The sequence below is a fragment of the Aspergillus heteromorphus genome (genome assembly GCF_003184545.1).
Source record: "Aspergillus heteromorphus CBS 117.55 chromosome Unknown BO70scaffold_9, whole genome shotgun sequence".
NCBI classification, from domain to species: Eukaryota; Fungi; Ascomycota; class Eurotiomycetes; order Eurotiales; family Aspergillaceae; genus Aspergillus; species Aspergillus heteromorphus.
Window position 1 is genome coordinate 807049 of NW_020290414.1, and position 15589 is coordinate 822637.

The 15589-nt window shown below is 58.6% G+C and overlaps 6 protein-coding genes across 6 annotated transcripts; 4 read left to right on the forward strand and 2 right to left on the reverse strand.

The window, feature by feature from the left end:
- Positions 1-241: 241 nt before the first annotated feature.
- Positions 242-2301, reverse strand: BO70DRAFT_370525 (uncharacterized protein; the record flags this gene model as incomplete). The annotated part of the gene is made up of 4 exons (XM_025544743.1): positions 242-1390; positions 1440-1598; positions 1705-1967; positions 2097-2301. 4 exons carry the CDS (start codon positions 2299-2301, stop codon positions 242-244), a joined length of 1776 nt encoding a protein of 591 aa, XP_025400321.1.
- Positions 2302-2857: 556 nt separating this feature from the next.
- BO70DRAFT_352094 (pseudouridine synthase PUS4) lies at positions 2858-4256 on the forward strand (the record flags this gene model as incomplete). Its single annotated transcript, XM_025541775.1, has 2 exons — positions 2858-2891; positions 3007-4256. 2 exons carry the CDS (start codon positions 2858-2860, stop codon positions 4254-4256), a joined length of 1284 nt encoding a protein of 427 aa, XP_025400322.1.
- Positions 4257-4867: 611 nt separating this feature from the next.
- BO70DRAFT_361373 (putative GPI-anchored cell surface glycoprotein) lies at positions 4868-8362 on the reverse strand. Its single transcript, XM_025543021.1, has 3 exons — positions 8106-8362; positions 7816-8003; positions 4868-7767 (listed from the first exon to the last, which is right to left on the reverse strand). Exons 1-3 carry the CDS (start codon positions 8177-8179, stop codon positions 4952-4954), a joined length of 3078 nt encoding a protein of 1025 aa, XP_025400323.1. The 5' UTR covers positions 8180-8362; the 3' UTR covers positions 4868-4951.
- A 1002-nt stretch (positions 8363-9364) lies between these two features.
- On the forward strand, positions 9365-10009 carry BO70DRAFT_370528 (2-oxo-4-hydroxy-4-carboxy-5-ureidoimidazoline decarboxylase; the record flags this gene model as incomplete). The annotated part of the gene is made up of 3 exons (XM_025544744.1): positions 9365-9765; positions 9811-9910; positions 9953-10009. 3 exons carry the CDS (start codon positions 9365-9367, stop codon positions 10007-10009), a joined length of 558 nt encoding a protein of 185 aa, XP_025400324.1.
- A 611-nt stretch (positions 10010-10620) lies between these two features.
- On the forward strand, positions 10621-12762 carry BO70DRAFT_335091 (extracellular metalloproteinase; the record flags this gene model as incomplete). Its single annotated transcript, XM_025541045.1, has 5 exons — positions 10621-10968; positions 11012-11400; positions 11443-11993; positions 12047-12461; positions 12573-12762. The coding sequence occupies 5 exons, from the start codon at positions 10621-10623 to the stop codon at positions 12760-12762; spliced, it is 1893 nt and encodes a 630-aa protein (XP_025400325.1).
- Positions 12763-13450: 688 nt separating this feature from the next.
- Positions 13451-15589, forward strand: BO70DRAFT_424261 (Zn(II)2Cys6 transcription factor). Its single transcript, XM_025547615.1, has 2 exons — positions 13451-14487; positions 14535-15589. Exons 1-2 carry the CDS (start codon positions 13460-13462, stop codon positions 15553-15555), a joined length of 2049 nt encoding a protein of 682 aa, XP_025400326.1. The 5' UTR covers positions 13451-13459; the 3' UTR covers positions 15556-15589.

The window sequence follows — 15589 nt, forward strand, 5'->3', positions numbered from 1 at the left end:
CCATGCATGTGGATGCCACGCCGTCTCGGCTGTCGGCTGTCGGCTGTCAGCTGTCAACTGTCTCATCGGCTGTCCTATCTATTCTGCAGTCTGGAGCTATCCCATTCCCAGTAGACTGACTAGCCATCTGCCAGAGGCATCCATCAACCACAGAATCAACCACAGAATCAACCACACCATGAACCAGAACAACCCGCTCTATCATTATCATCATCAGTGAGTCAGTCAGTCAGTCATCTCATTACACCGACAGCCCATTCACCGCGACGCCCTCCGCCAGCTCCCCAATCGCCGCGCCCGCGCCCAGCTCCCTAATCCGATTGAGCAGATTATCCACCGGCAGCCCAACATTCAGCCTCTGTTCCGCAAACACCAAATCCATCTTCGCCTTGGCATCGTCCGCGTGCGCCAGGGAATGGTCCTCGATCATGTCCTTCCCGCGCTTAGAATGGCTCTTGTGAATGACCTTCCCGCATCCCCGCACCTGACACGTCCATGTATCCGACAGACTATCGTCGGCATCGGGGGGATGGTCCATCTCCGACGGGTCGGCGGTGGGTTCGCGGTCCGCAGCCGACACGGAGGTGTTCCGGCTCTGGAGGGTTTCCTGGAGGGGCGCCTTCTGGTAATTCGACCCGGAGTCGGAGAGGATGGAGCGGGTTCTGCGTTTGGCGCGCGTGGAGAGCGGATCGCGGACAAGATCGTGCCCGCGGACTTTGCTGGGGGTCTCGAGGTCGTCCATCGCGTCCGGGTTGGGATCTGATGCGTAGGCGTCGTCTGGGTCTGCTGCCGCCGCCGCGCTGCGCGTGCGTTTCCCGGTGCGTTTGGACGCGACGGAGGATTTAGGTCGTAAGACGGATTTGCGGACGCGGCGACGCCGGGGTTTGGGGGCGTCGTCTGGCTCGCTTTGGTCGCCGTCGCCGTCGCCTTCGCCTTCGCCGGAGGAGACATTGTTTTCGGCGGGCCGGGGCCGTAGGGGCGTGAGGGTGATTTCTTGGACGCGGTTCTTGCGCGACGCGGCTTTGAGTTCCCGGTAGATGACCTTGCGGGACCAGTCGAAGTTGTAGGTTTTGGCGTCGTCCATGAGGGAGAGGATGGCGTCGGCGCGGGAGGAGACGAGGTCGTGCGCGTATTCGGGGCCGTCGATCTCGAAGCGGGAGACTAGGGTGGTGAGGAGGAGGTCGAGGTTGAGTTGGCGTTTGGCCAGGTAGCCTGCCTCCTTGAGGTCGAGGATGACGGCGTATATAGAGTCGGCTTGTCCTTTGGATAGACCGGTGGAGTCGGGCTCGTGTGTCTTCTCTTCTTTCATCTCGTCGTCTTCCGATTCTTCGTCCTCGGACTCTACCTCCTTCACGCCTTCGTACTGCGCTTTAATCTGCTCGTAATCCTCCTGCGCGGATTAGCTACTGCTAGCTTGAAAGAGGGAGAGGACAACATACCGGGAACTTCTCACACAGATGCTCGAAAATGCTCGTATTCGTCCACTGCACGTTCTCCTCGCCCTTCAGCATGCGGGACAGCAGGAAGTGATGATGTTTGTAGAACACCTCTGCGGAATCGTCTGCGTCCTCGCAGATGCCGTGCGTATGGCTCACGTACTGGGAGAATCAGCACCATCCAACACAATCCATCACTTTCAACGCCCTCCGCAACCTGAGCAACTCGCCCACCCCCACATTATAATCCCCGAAGCAGAAAACCTACCTCATCGCACAAATACTCCACACTGGGGTTCCACCCCCTCTTGCGCCGTTTCGACTGATGGCGATCGGCCAGAAAATACAGCAAGTCAATAGCCTCGACCACGTCATTGAACATGGGCTTGTAGCCCTTGGCGGGGGAGATGGCGAACCAGCCGGCGCGGCCGGCGACCCAGAAGCCGACTTCGCCGTCATTGTGCTGGCCGTAGGCGAAGTGGGTGACGTTTTCGAGCACGATGCGTTTGGTGAGGTAATCGGGGTCGAGGACTGTTTTACAATTTAGTTGGTCAGCGGCGCTGTACTGTGTTTGGTTGGGTTGGGAGGGAGGGGAGGGGAGTGGGGAGAGAATGGGATGGTGCTGTGAGGTGATATGATGCACAGGGTGGGAGAGGATACCCAATCGCTCCTGCTCATCCTCCACCTCATCCAGACAGCCCGTCACCTGGACGGGAGTCTCCGGCGAGGCCGTGAGCAGATTGGCATAGCGGGACTTGCCCGGCAGCAGGACGCGGACCTCGGAGAGGCTGAACTCTTCCCAGTCGTTCTCGTCGGCGAGAGACGGGTCGCGGGCGGCGAGGACGTTATCTTCTCGCGAGGTCATGGCGGGGGGGGGGACATGGTGTGTTGGGAGGGAGACGTGAGGGACAAATTCGAGGGAGAAGTAGAGCGAGAAGGAGAGGAAGGAGGGAGGGAGAGAAAGAGAGGGGATAGCGAAACGATGAATGAAGACGTCCGGCGTCGTCACTCGTAACGAGGAGAGCTACTTTACCTACTTTACCTTACTCCAGTCCGTACCTTAGTAAGGTACGGTAGCTGCTGGTCTGTCCCTCATACGCAGCCATACACTGTCTCCCGCCCGCTCTCACGCTGGGGCAGACTGGATTCCTGGTATTTACAACCCAGTACACCAATCCCGGTAAGTTACCAGCTCCGGCCGCGCTCGAAAATCTCTCGACGGCTTCACTGACTTCATTCCACTCCACCTTCGCATATCTTCTTCCATTTCCATTTTCAATTCTACTCCCACTTCCACTCCCACTCCCCCACCTATCCAGCCGGTCAATTGCGCGCAATCGTCCCGGTTACCATCCATCTCTTCCCATCCTCTCAGTCCGCCGATGGCCGCGCGCCGCGCCGTGCCATTCTTCCGCACCACCATGTCCGGCGAAAAGATCTACGAGGGCGTGTTTGGTATGTCCATCTCTCAAGCCTGTCCAACCCCCTCCCCCTCCCCTCCCCTCCCCTCCCCGCTCCCCAACCCCCGAACCTAACGAAATAATAATAATAATAATAATAATAATAAAAGCCATCCACAAACCCCCCACCCTCTCATCCGCGACCGTCCTCCGCGACCTGCAAAAACACTTCAACCCCTCATCGACCTTCGCGCCCTGGCTGGCGCACGAAACCGCGCGCCTCGCCGCCGAAGACGCCTCCCAGAGCCGGTCCGCGCGCTACAACCCGCGCCACCGGCACCGCAAGAACCGGAACCGCAAACTGGAAGTCAAGATCGGACACGGCGGGACGCTCGATCCGCTGGCGACCGGGGTGCTCGTGGCGGGCATCGGCGCCGGGACGAAATCCCTGCCCTCGTTCCTGGGGTGCACGAAGACCTATACGGCGGTGTTTGTGTTCGGGACGGAGACAGATACCTATGATGTGCTGGGGAAGGTGGTGAAACGGGGCCCGTATGAGCATATCACGCGGGAGATGGTGGAGGAGAAGTTGGGCGCGTTTAGGGGGAAGATTATGCAGAGGCCGCCGATTTTCTCAGCGTTGAGGATTAATGGGAAGAGGCTGTATGAGTATGCGAGGGAGGGGACGGTGCCGCCGGTGGAGATTAAGGAGAGGGAGGTCGAGGTGTTGGATGTGAAGGTCGAGGAGTGGTTTGAGGGGGGGACGCATGGGTGGGGCCCGCCGACGGGGGGGGTTATGGGCGGGGAGGAGAAGGTTGTTGCTGAGAGGCTGTTGGAGATGGAGTCTGGTTCTGGTTCTAAGGCGGAGGGGGCTGGGGAGAGCGAGGGGAAGAAGAGGAAGGATATTGATGGCGATGCGGAGGAGGAGGGGACCGGGAAGAAGTTGAAGGGCGTGGAGGGGGAGGCGGTTCCGGTTGAGACTGAGGCTGAGGTTGAATCTGAGAAGAAGGCTGAAGCTGAGACCCCCGTCGAAGCCGAGACGAAACCCGAGACTGAGACTGAGCCCGCCGAAGAACCAAAGGAAACCCCCCCGGCCGTCCGGATCAGCATGACCGTAACGTCAGGCTTCTACGTGCGCTCCCTCGCGCACGACCTGGGCCGCGCGCTCGGTAGCTGCGGCTACATGAGCGAGCTGGTGCGCAACCGACAGGGCGACTTCGTGCTGGAGCCGTCGCGGGTCCTCGAGTACAAGGACCTGGAGGCGGGCGAGGAGGTCTGGGGGCCTAAGGTGCGGCGGTTCCTGGAGCAGTGGGAGGCGAAGAGGGCGGCGGAGCAGTTGGAACTGCATGAGAAGCAGGGAGGGGAGAAGGAGGAGCAGCAGCAGCAGCAGCAGGCGAAGGAGGAGGCCAAGGAGGAATAGACTATGGTGTGTAATATAAAAAGACATTAAGGCGTTTGTGGGATTAGGGATTTGAATGTGAATATACACTACGGTATAAGGATTAGCACGACTACGATTCAGATAGACCTCGTAACCGCGTAGATAGGTAGATAGGTAGAAAGGTAGGTAGGTAGGTATCTATCGATCCCAACACATGGTATGATATGATACTGTATGGTATGGTATGGTAGCCATGATCTAGCTAATGAGCATGCATACAAGCCAACAAAATCAGCTGAAATGCGCCTGAACCAGGGACGGAACCTGCGGACAAGAAAAGATGTAACATGCTAAGCCAGCACATGTGTCGCAGCCACAATGCATACATAAGAACACAAATGCAAGGCGCACCAATACAAACAGCCACCAACACAGCACCAATAGCCACCACTATAGCAGCAGCACATGCAATTCGACAAGAAACCTCAAAGGGGCTGACAATAGGCTGACGGCTGACAGAAGGAAAGTCTGACTAGAATGTGGGCAAAACAGAGGTCCGTTTTGAAAGGGGTATACCGCTGAAAACACCGGATAGGAAGGAAACGGGAAGGAATGCGTATATGCAGGCGGAAAGGCAGCTCTAGAGCTAAGCGGTTTGGTAGGTGCTGTGGGCGTCGACGAGGGCTGTATATGTTAGCTTGACACAATGACCGGGGGGAATGAATGGAGGGAAATCATGAGGGAGACTCACTCTGAAGCACAAAGGTCTGTCCCTGTCGCGATTCGCAGGCGCACTGCAGCGTGTTGCCATCAAGAAAGTCCAGCAGGATGCTGTTGGGCAGTTCCTGCCGGTCCTCGTCCGGCAGACACGGCGTCCGGAACTCGCTCAGGTGGTACCGCTTCACGATGTTGCGGTTGCTCGAGTCCACGTTGCCCGGTGTCAGCACCAGGTATCCCTTGTCGTCGATCCGCACGAACCGCCGCTTCCACAGGAGGGTGTCGGGGAACTGCACGTTCACCTCGCCAATGTCGATCGCCTGCGGCATCTCGGTGGTCCGCTCGGGACTGGTGCTCGGGGCGACTTCGCTCACAACCGGGCTTACAGCGCTTTTGCGCGAGGTGATAGACGACATCCGGCGGAGGAGCCGCGACGTGCGCGATCCCTTGTCTTCGGGAGAGGAGGGCACATCAATGGATTTGACGGGGGAGGTTGCTTCTTTGGAGGAGGATGGTCGGGTTTCAGGTTGCTCGGGCTCGGACGGCTCAGGCTCGGACGGTTGCTCGGTCTTCGCAGGGGTCGCGCTTTCTTCCGGGCTGGCTTCCGGTTCGGGGGTCACCGGCACCTGCGTGGTTTCCTGCTGCACGGTGATCTGACTGGGCTGCAGGTTTAGCGCGGCGAGGTCCGGCTCAACAGTCGACCCTGCCCGCTCACGCACGATCCGCGCCGTCACCGACACCGAACTCGCAGTGCGCGTGAGGCCCGGGGGACCCGCCTGGGAGCTGGGCCGTCGCAGGCTGGGGGCCCGCGAGAAGGATTCAGGGTGGAAGGATAAGGGGCGGGGGGTCGCACTGTAGCCCTTGCGGATGCTATCAAACGACGGCGCCGCCAGAGATTGGGGGGCCGGCCCGGAGAACTTCTCCAGGGCCTTGATGCGTTGTGAGATGCCTGATGACACGTTGATCTTCTTGGCCACCAGCGGGGCGTTGGCGTCGGCGTCCACAGGCGGCGTCGACACCGACCGGACGGCGACGGTCGGCATGGTGGATGGTTCGGTGAGATGGCTCAAGGCGCTGGGATTCGACACGGCACGCGAGTTCTTCCACGCATCCGGCGACACCTTCCCGTTGCCGCTGTTCGAGTAGCCCGGGGATAGGGGGGAGATGCCCACCGAGATTGGCTTGGCCTCTTCCACCGTAGCGCTGGTCAATTCTTCCATGAAGGAGTCGTCGGACAGCAGGTTATCGTCATCCGAGTAGTCGGGGGTAGGGACTTGGATGGGTTCGAGGTATAGTTTGCGTTTCTCCTTTCGAGTGTTTGATCGCTCCACATGGGATTCAGGGGTCAAGTCATGCTGCGGCTCCGTCGGAGGCTCGGGGATCGACGAGGGAGGGGGGGCAGTCGGCCGTGAACGATGCGGTGGGGATTCGTGTCTGAGAGGAACTTGGTCCGCTGCGGTGGTGAGGACCTCTTGTTCGCCAGGAACAAGAGGGTTGAGGTCTGATGGTGGCGAGGGGCCGACAATTTCTTCGCCGGGGGCTTTTCCAGAAGTGTTCTCAAGTGGGACGTCGATGGCGCTAGGGGAGCAGGGGCCACCCGTAGTGCCGCCGTAATCAGACGCGGCCAAGTCCCTGTCGCCCGGCTGTGTTTCAGGTTCCGAACGAGTGGGCGACCTGTCCGGTTGCGCTGCTGCTGCGAGTGCTGGCGAGGGGGGAGTGTCAGGGGAATCCGAGCCGACGGGGTCGGGCTGGGTAGAAATAGGAGATGGATGCGCCCCCTGATCTGGCTTCGCAGAAAGGGGCTCCTTGGGCTCCTTGGCTGGCGGGACCGTTTCGTCGCCCCCATCGGGCCTCATTTTAGCGGGGAGACGGCCGATGTTCTCCTTATTTTCGGTCCCATCCGACACGCTCCCTATACTCGGCGCTTTCCTCTCCCTGGCCTTGGCCATCTGCGTCTTCCGCATCTGCAGCGCCTTCATCAACCGCTCCTTCTCGTTGGACGTGGTGGAAGACGATAGCGCGCTGAGGGATTTGGCGCCCGGGGATAGCTTGGGCCGCGAGATGGCCATGGACAACGGCGGCACCAGCAATGGCGGCACTGCGGGCACCTTGCTTACCACCGGGGTCCCGTGCCCCTGGGAGCGCGGTCGAGAGGGACTGGGATTGGCCTTGCGCAGGGAGGACGACCGCACGCCCGCTGGCAGCGACGCCACTGGCCGCTGTTCCGCGCTCCGCGACAGGTTGCCCGCCGTACGAGGCCGTCCACTGCCGTCTACGGAAGGTCGGGGGCCCAGTTTGACCTTGGGGGTGATTCCTGCGGCGCGCTCCAGGTCTCGGATCGAGGGCCTGGCCGACTGGGACGATTTGCGGGGTTCCGACGGCGCAGAGTCCTCGCGGAGGGTGCGATTCGACGGCAGCCGTTCCAGCGTGGCTACGGACGGGGATCGTTCGCGGATGGACCCGGCCTCGGAGCCTCTGGTCTCGATGATGGGGGATGGATGCACGCTCGACACCGACGGCGACGGCGGAACGACGGTGGCGTCCGACAGCTGACTGAACGAGCGCTGATGCATGACATTGGCGGGTGTGGGTGCGGGTGTCTGGGCCTCGTCCTTGCCTACGGTATTCTCCTCCGCATCTTCCGCGATTTCCTTGAGTCGGCGCCGGCGGAGGGAGTTGGACGAGGAGGTGGTGATCGAGCCGGTGGCGGTATGCAGCAGGCAGGCGGAGGAGAGGGCGCTTTCCGTGAGGTCGGACGGCTCCTTGACGGAGAAGACGGTATCGTGAGGGGAGAATTTGTCGAGGACGGATTGGAAGTGGACGGTGGTTCGGGCTGAACGGTCAGTGGGCGGGCGACAGGAAAAACAACAAGCGCACATACCTTGCACGAGCCGGGACATGCCCTCCGGCAGGTAGCTGAGGACGACCTTCCTGCGGCGGTATTGTAGAAAGCCGTAGAGGGGGGATGTCTCTTCGTAGCCGTCGATCGCATTGCGCACGTCGGGGACCCCGCCGGTGCCGCGCTCGAGGAGATCGACTTCATCCCTTGATACATACCGGAGCAGAAACCTGGAGGGGGGGAGAGGGGGGGGGGCGTCAGTGGGAGGGACGGACAGCGATTGAGTTGGCACCCTTGCGACGGCGGATGCGCGAGGCGGAGACTCGACTCACCATCCACCGGCTTCGGTCAGCGCGGTCTGGTAGGCTTCAAGGACGGTGGCATGATCTAGCCCATTGAGCGACATGGCGGGCGCTGCATTGAGGCCGATGCCCTGAGCGGAGGTGACAGCAGAGCAGGAGAGACAAGAACGGAGGGAAGGGGAAGGGGAGGGGGGATGAGGAGAGGAGAGGATGAGGGAAGAGGGGAAAGAGGGTCTGGCGGCGGTCGGGGACGCAAGGAGGAGTTGAGGTGCGAGTGAGAACGGAGAAGTCAGCAACAGTCAATCGTCACGATCCATCGGCAGGCGGAGTCCACGGTCGGAGGCCAGTTCTTCAGTCAGATCAATCGATCAATCGATCAATCAATCAATCAATCAATCAATAAAGCTGCATCGATCCTCTCAGGAGCAGTTCGGTGGTTCAGGGGCAGTTCCTCTCCGCGGATTGGAGGGTTCGCGGCTTGGACGCCTCCACCTGCAGCCGCGGGCTTCAAGTATAGAAAAAGAGACAGAAAGTTCCCATTAATCAGGCCATGAGCAAGAAGGCAGCTGGAATAAGACAGGCCCAATAAGGACAGTCCGCCGGGTGCCCGACCGTGGGACTATTGGCAGCGGAGATGACCTGTTAGGGACTATCTTGCTACTTACTACCACCAACTACTCAGTCATGCCATTGCCCTTTTTTTTTTATCTCCTGCTGCAGGTCCTGACTAGATACTAGTACTGACTGACTGACTGACTGACTGACTGACTGTCACACAGCAGGCGCTGTACTCAAGGAACACACGCAAGGCACACTCCAGTACCCCGTACCTGACCGGACCGTATCGGGTATTGTCACTTGTCACTTGTCACTCCTCCCTTGCTGCCTGAGAGAGACAGACAGACACCTGACATTTCCGTTTTCTGCTCCGCCCCGGATTTCCCTCCGGCCTGGTCTAGATCCCCCTGCATTCCACCATCTGACAGTGGACACACACCATGGCATCCCCTTCAGTCCGCACTTTACGGATATGACCCTTCGGGAGGCAGTTGCAAAGACCTTCGATAGCTAGCCGTCGTGTTTGTCCATCTTGCTTCTCCGAGTGACCGACCGCATCGGGAGGTCGCCGCGGCGTGGCTCGGAGGCGGCCGATGCGGGGACATCGCCCGCGCATATATCCTGCGCCAGTCCGACCAGAATCTCCAGACTGAGACTGACTTCCAACACCTTCCTGGCAGTTTCCCTGCAACGCAAGAAGAACCTCAACCCACCTCAAATCAACCGAAGCCATGTCCGCCCTCCCCCCGCCATCGTCTCTGACGTCACTCCCCCAGGACCAGCAGTTCCGCGTCCTCGACACCCTCTTCGAGTCCTCCCCCGAGCTGCACACTCTCATGGCCCCTGTCCTTGCCAACCAGGAGTTCGCCTCCTACTCCAGCTTGATCGACGCCGTTGGCGGCCGCATGTCCGCCCTCTCCGCCGCCAACTCCTCCACCGATCACGATATCCTCGTCGGCATCCTGGGGTCGCATCCCCGCCTCGGACAGCCCAAGGGCGCCCCGACGGAGCATCTGAGCGAGCTGAGTAAGAAGGAGCAGGCGAATCTGAACACCGGAGCGGCTGAGCAGGCGGAGAAGCTGAAGGGGTTGAACGCTGAATACGAGGACAAGTTCCCGGGACTGCGCTTCGTGTAAGTGGTTCGCGTGGATGGTCGGTCGGAGCTTATTTTCGCCAGGACCTTCGTCAACGGCAGAAACAGAGAGGTGATTATGGGCGAGATGCGTCGCCGGATTGACAGGGGGGATGCCGATCAGGAGGTGGAGGAGATTATCCAGGTGAGTGGCTCGTGCTGGTGTTGAACTCTGCTGACGGGACAGGCGATGTGTGATATTGCAAAGGATCGGGCGCGGAAGCTGGATGAGTCGAAGATATAGACTTAGATACCACAATACATACCAAGAATCCCTTCACCTTTATCCTGTCCTAGTGTGCTCCATCGGTACTCATGAATACGTGGGATCGGCGTTCAGTGCACCAGGTGGATGGCGGACATCCCGGTAGCATACTTGTAGTGTGCTTCATATGCAGCATTGCACGAGGTCAAGCACGGCACCGTCTGTATGACACGCCCTTTCTGACAACCGCACTCATGACAGCCCGACAGCTCCTGAATACTACTAAATCCTACCGAATAATTCCATCTCCAGATGGTTTGTACCACACCATTCCCTACCGCAGTCTTCTTCTATCGCACAGCCATCCCTTGATCTTTTTTTTTTTTTGCATCACACAGGCAGCAATCTATCTGGAGCACTATGACCTTATAGACCATGTGTGAAACACAACACGACGGCTGCCAGGGCATCGGTAACTAAAGAGTCGCACACTTCTATCGGCTGGCAACAGTAATGTTGGACAACCGCCTTGCCTTGAGCAGCACGCTCGAAGCCAGGAGCTGAGCAGGTGATGCATCTGCTGCGGACTGCGGCATATAAACGGCGGTCTCTACAGCATGGAGGTCTTCCCGAATATCATCGCCTCGACAATGCAGTTTCTAGTACTCGGGGCCGTGGCCCTGCCTTTGGCTATCCTTGCGTATCCTACGCCCCAGTCAGCTCCAGATCGACCAGCCGTTGATCTGAATACCCTTCGCTTGACTGCCAATGCCGAGTACATCAGTTCGCTCGATGTGGCTCACGGGAACTCGTCCATTCCCACCTTCGCGGAGGAAAGCTACCTTGATATCGCGATGCGGCTAGTCCAGGGGACCGTTCCCGGTGCAACCTTTCGTCTTGTCGACGACCACTACGTTGGCGACAACGGCGTCGCCCATGTGTATTTCCGTCAGACCGTTCATGGTATCGACATTGACAACGCGGACTTCAACGTCAATGTATGGTCCCATCACCTTTTCGGTCCAGCGCTGATGTCTCCAGGTTGGAGAAGACGGCAAGATCTTCTCCTATGGCAACTCATTCTTCACAGGAGCCATGCCGCAGGGCGATCCGCTCGAAGGGAAGACCATGGATCCAGTAGCTGCCCTCAGAGGAGCACGGGATGCTCTACAACTTCCAATTCTCATCAGCAATGCTTCCGCACAGGCTACTGACGCGCGCGCCTCCTACACCTTCAGAGGGACGTCGGGAGCAGTGTCCGATCCAAACGCCAAACTGGTGTACTTTGTCAGGCTTGACCAGAGCCTCGCTTTGACTTGGAGGATCGAAACGGATGTCGACGAGCACTGGCTACTGACGTATGTAGATACCACAACTACCGAGATCCATGGAGTGGTCGACTATGTGGCAGAAGCAACATACCAAGTATAGTAGGTAACATCCCAGCTATCCAACCCAGCTAACAGAAACAGCCCCTGGGGTATCAACGACCCCAGTGACGGGCATCGCACCATCGTGTCCAACCCGTGGGACCAGACTTCGTCCGAATACACGTGGATCGGCGACGGACGAAGCAACTACACCACCACCCGCGGCAACAACGCCATCGCGCAGTGGAATCCCAACGGGGGCGGCGAGTATCTCTTCAACCAACGCCCATCGGAGGCCAGCCTTAACTTCCAGTACCCATACTCGCAGAACACAACCACCCCAGCATCCTACATCAACGCCTCCATCGTCCAGCTCTTCTACACCGCCAACATCTACCACGACCTCCTATATACCCTGGGCTTCAACGAAGCCGCCGGCAACTTCGAGTTCAACAACGGCAACCACGGCGGCCAAGGACACGACTACGTGATCCTCAATGCCCAAGATGGATCCGGGACCAGCAACGCCAACTTCGCCTCTCCCCCCGACGGCTTCCCGGCCCGCATGCGCATGTACATCTGGACCGAATCCACTCCACCGCGCGACGGCAGCTTCGACGCGGGCATTGTCATCCACGAATACACCCACGGCCGTGAGTTCCCCCTCCCCTCACGTCACATCCACCCCGCTAACCAACCAACCCAGTATCCACACGCCTCACCGGCGGCCCTCTAAACTCGGGCTGCCTCAATGCGCTCGAATCCGGGGGCATGGGCGAAGGCTGGGGCGACTTCATGGCGACGGCCATCCGGCTCAAGCCCAACGACACGCGAACAAAATCCTACGCCGTCGGCTCGTGGTCGTACAACGACGACGGCGGCGTCCGCAAGTACCCGTACTCGACCTCGTTCGCGCAAAACCCGCTCAACTACACCAGCGTTAACAACCAGAATGGCGTCCACGCGATCGGCACCGTCTGGGCGACGATGCTGTATGAGGTGTTGTGGAATCTGATCGATAAGCATGGCAAGAATGATGGGCCGAAGCCGGAGATAAGGCATGGCGTGCCGACGGACGGGAAGTATTTGGCGATGAAGTTGGTGATGGATGGGATGGCGTTGTACGTTTCTGCTTTGTTTCTCTCTTTCTCGCTCCCTTCATTTGTTCTTCTGCCTCTTTTTTTCTACCGCAGTGCATCTTTCAGAAGGATCAATCAGGCTGATGATAATAGTCAACCATGCAACCCGAACTTCATCCAAGCAAGAGATGCCATCCTCGACGCCGATTCCTGTCTCACGGGCGGTGAGAACCAGTGTGAGATCTGGAAGGGATTTGCGAAGCGCGGGTTGGGGCTGGGAGCGGCGTATAGTCGAAGGAGACGGGTGGGGAGCACGGCCATCCCAGACGGGGTTTGTGGTTAGGCGGGTGTGGGCGGTTGAAAGCTGGGGGGGATACATGTGTTGCTTTAGGACACTGCGCTTGAGGTTTCAGTGATGAGTATGAGTGATGGCTACCTAGTGGAAAGTGTGGTCACTGGGCCTAGTCTTAGTGTTGTTAATCATGAATCCACCGTCTTTGGGTATATATAACCCGCCATCCCCCGAATTTCTCCTTTCTACCTAAACATTATGAACTTGAAACTGCGCACAAAGAAAAAAAAATTAAAAATTAAAAATTAAAAATCCGAATAGGAATCCTCACCCTACAAACCCACATACACAGATTGAAGGTTGATAAATTGGTAGTATATATCCAGATGATGGCCATGCCACTTACTAGCGCGCCATCCTGCATCTACTATCTGCATGGCTGTTAATCTCCGCGGACCATCCGCGGAGCCTCCGAGGGAGCAAAGCGAGTCATCCACGATGAGATTCTGGCACAACACAGGCCTAATGCTTCTCTTCGATAGTCTTTCTCGCTGTGTCTGCTAGTACAGTTTCTTGACTGATTTTATCGAGAACGAGAAAACACATACACGTGATCTTCCGGGCCTCAGGCACCTTCAGGCACCCCGCGGAACTCGGAATTGTTCCCTCGCGTGGCTGTCAATCACTACTTCACTGTCAGTTCACTGTCAGTGTCAGTCAGTGTTCTTCCTTCTTCCGCTCCCCAACGATGAAGCGAAAGGCCACGCCGCTCCCCAACGCTTCCAAACGCCCTCCCAGGCAGGATCCCGTTTCGTGCGACTCATGTCGCACCAAGAAGATCAAATGCGACCGCCAGCAGCCCTGTAATAGCTGCTTGGCGCGGCGGTTGCCCTGCAGTTATGAGAGACCTGGTCCGAGGACTGGGTCTCCTGCTCCATTTCAAGGTCCAGCTGCACCTCTCCAGCATGGTTCGGTGGACAGCTCTGTCGACAGAAGAGATCGCGTCCCTTCCCAGCCCGCAGGCCAGTCGCGCAACAGAGAATCCGTCCTCACAGCCGACTGGCTGGAGAACATCCACATGGCCGACCGCGTCGCAGCAGCGACCCCGAAATGGCTGCGCGACGAGATGACCGAGTCTGGGGGCGGACGAACCCCCGATCAAGCCGCCCCCTCGGCGGCGCTGCTCTCCAGACCGTACATGAACAAATCCGCCACGAGCGAAAACCCAGCAACGGTCGGGCTGACCTCCTTCCTGCCCACCAAGACCGAGACCCTCGAGCTCTTCCGCTACTACCACCGCTACGTGGAATACCAGTACCACATCTTGATCCCGCAGCGGGTCGAGGAGCAGATCAACGGCATCTACCGGTGTGTGGACACCGGCTCATCCGTCGACTTGAACCATCTGGCCCTGCTGTTCAGTATCCTGGCCAGCTCGCTGTACCTGCAGCTGTCCCTGGAATCGTCCGTAGATGCGGAAGCATGCAGCCGGGAGTTCTCGTTCTTGACTGGCGCTGCGCTGATCCAGAGCCACTACCCGGCTTCTCCCACGCTGGAAGGCCTGCAGGCTACCTTGGTTGTGGTGCACAATCTCTCGAACTGGAATATTCCGCCATCCGTGAGTAGCCTGTTTACGCACGGTGCGTTGGTCAGCCAGGCGAAGAATCTTATGCTTCATTGCATTGACTCGCCCCGGCTGCGGGACGCGGGCCCGCAGGATGAGACTGAGTTGGAGCCGAGGAGACGGCTGTGGTGGGATCTGGTATCTTACGATTGGTGAGCGGTCCCGGAATCTGCTCCGAGCGTAACTGACATTATCCAAGGCTGGTGGGCTTCCTGACAGGCCCGCAGGAGTGGACGTATCAGATCCATCCGGATCAGATGAACGTCAACCAACCCTCAAACGTCGACGACGCCGCACTCGGGACAGTATCGCAGCCAGAATCAACACCAACAGATATGTCTTTCGCGCTCCAGCGTCTCAAACTATCTTTGATCTGCCGGGAAGTCGTCGACGCGACCTCCCACGAACACCTTCACGGGTTAGAAGTCAGCTACGACAAGATCCTCTCCCTGGACCGCAAATTCCACCAAGGCCAGGCCTCAATCCCGGAATTCTTCCGTCTCGACCCGACCTCTCGACGACGATTCGCATCCCTGTACGAAGCGCGCCCAACCATCGCCTGGCAAGGCTGTCTGCTGCAACAGGGCTACTTCTCACGACTGTGCCGCCTACACCGCGACTTCTTCATCCGAGGGGCCCGAGAACCCGCCTACTCGTATTCCCACGTCATCTGCCTGCAGTCCGCGCGCAAGGTACTGGAGATAAAGCGGATCATGGACGGCAGCGGGCCGAGCCACACGCCACCCAACTCGGTGGTGTGGTCTGTCATGCACCATGTCTTCATGGCTGCGGTGATCTTGTTGCTGGATATATGCTTCAACTGGGATGATATCCTGGCGGAGAAGCGGAAAGAGGAGGTGCTGGATGCGTGTCGCATGATGAACAAGGCGCAGGAGTCGTCTTCGCTGGTGAAACAGGGGATCACGGCGATGATGGGTGTTCTGCAGAGGCATTGGAAAAGCGGGAAGCATCCGGATGGGCATCTATCTGATAGTGGAGTTGAGACGGGTGGTGTTCCGGGACCAGATCACCCGGCTACGATAGATTTATGTGAGGACGCAGAGCGATTCACTGCCCCGGATCCATATACCGTGGCCGGGGATAGACAGCTAGAGGACATTTTTTCCGAGCTGCTCGATACCGGGAATGAGCTTGCCCTGGAGAGCACGGATTGGACGGACTTGCTGAATGAGCTGACGGAGCCGGGTTTTCATGGTTGAGCTGTTGATAATACGGTGTCCTACGTGATAGGTA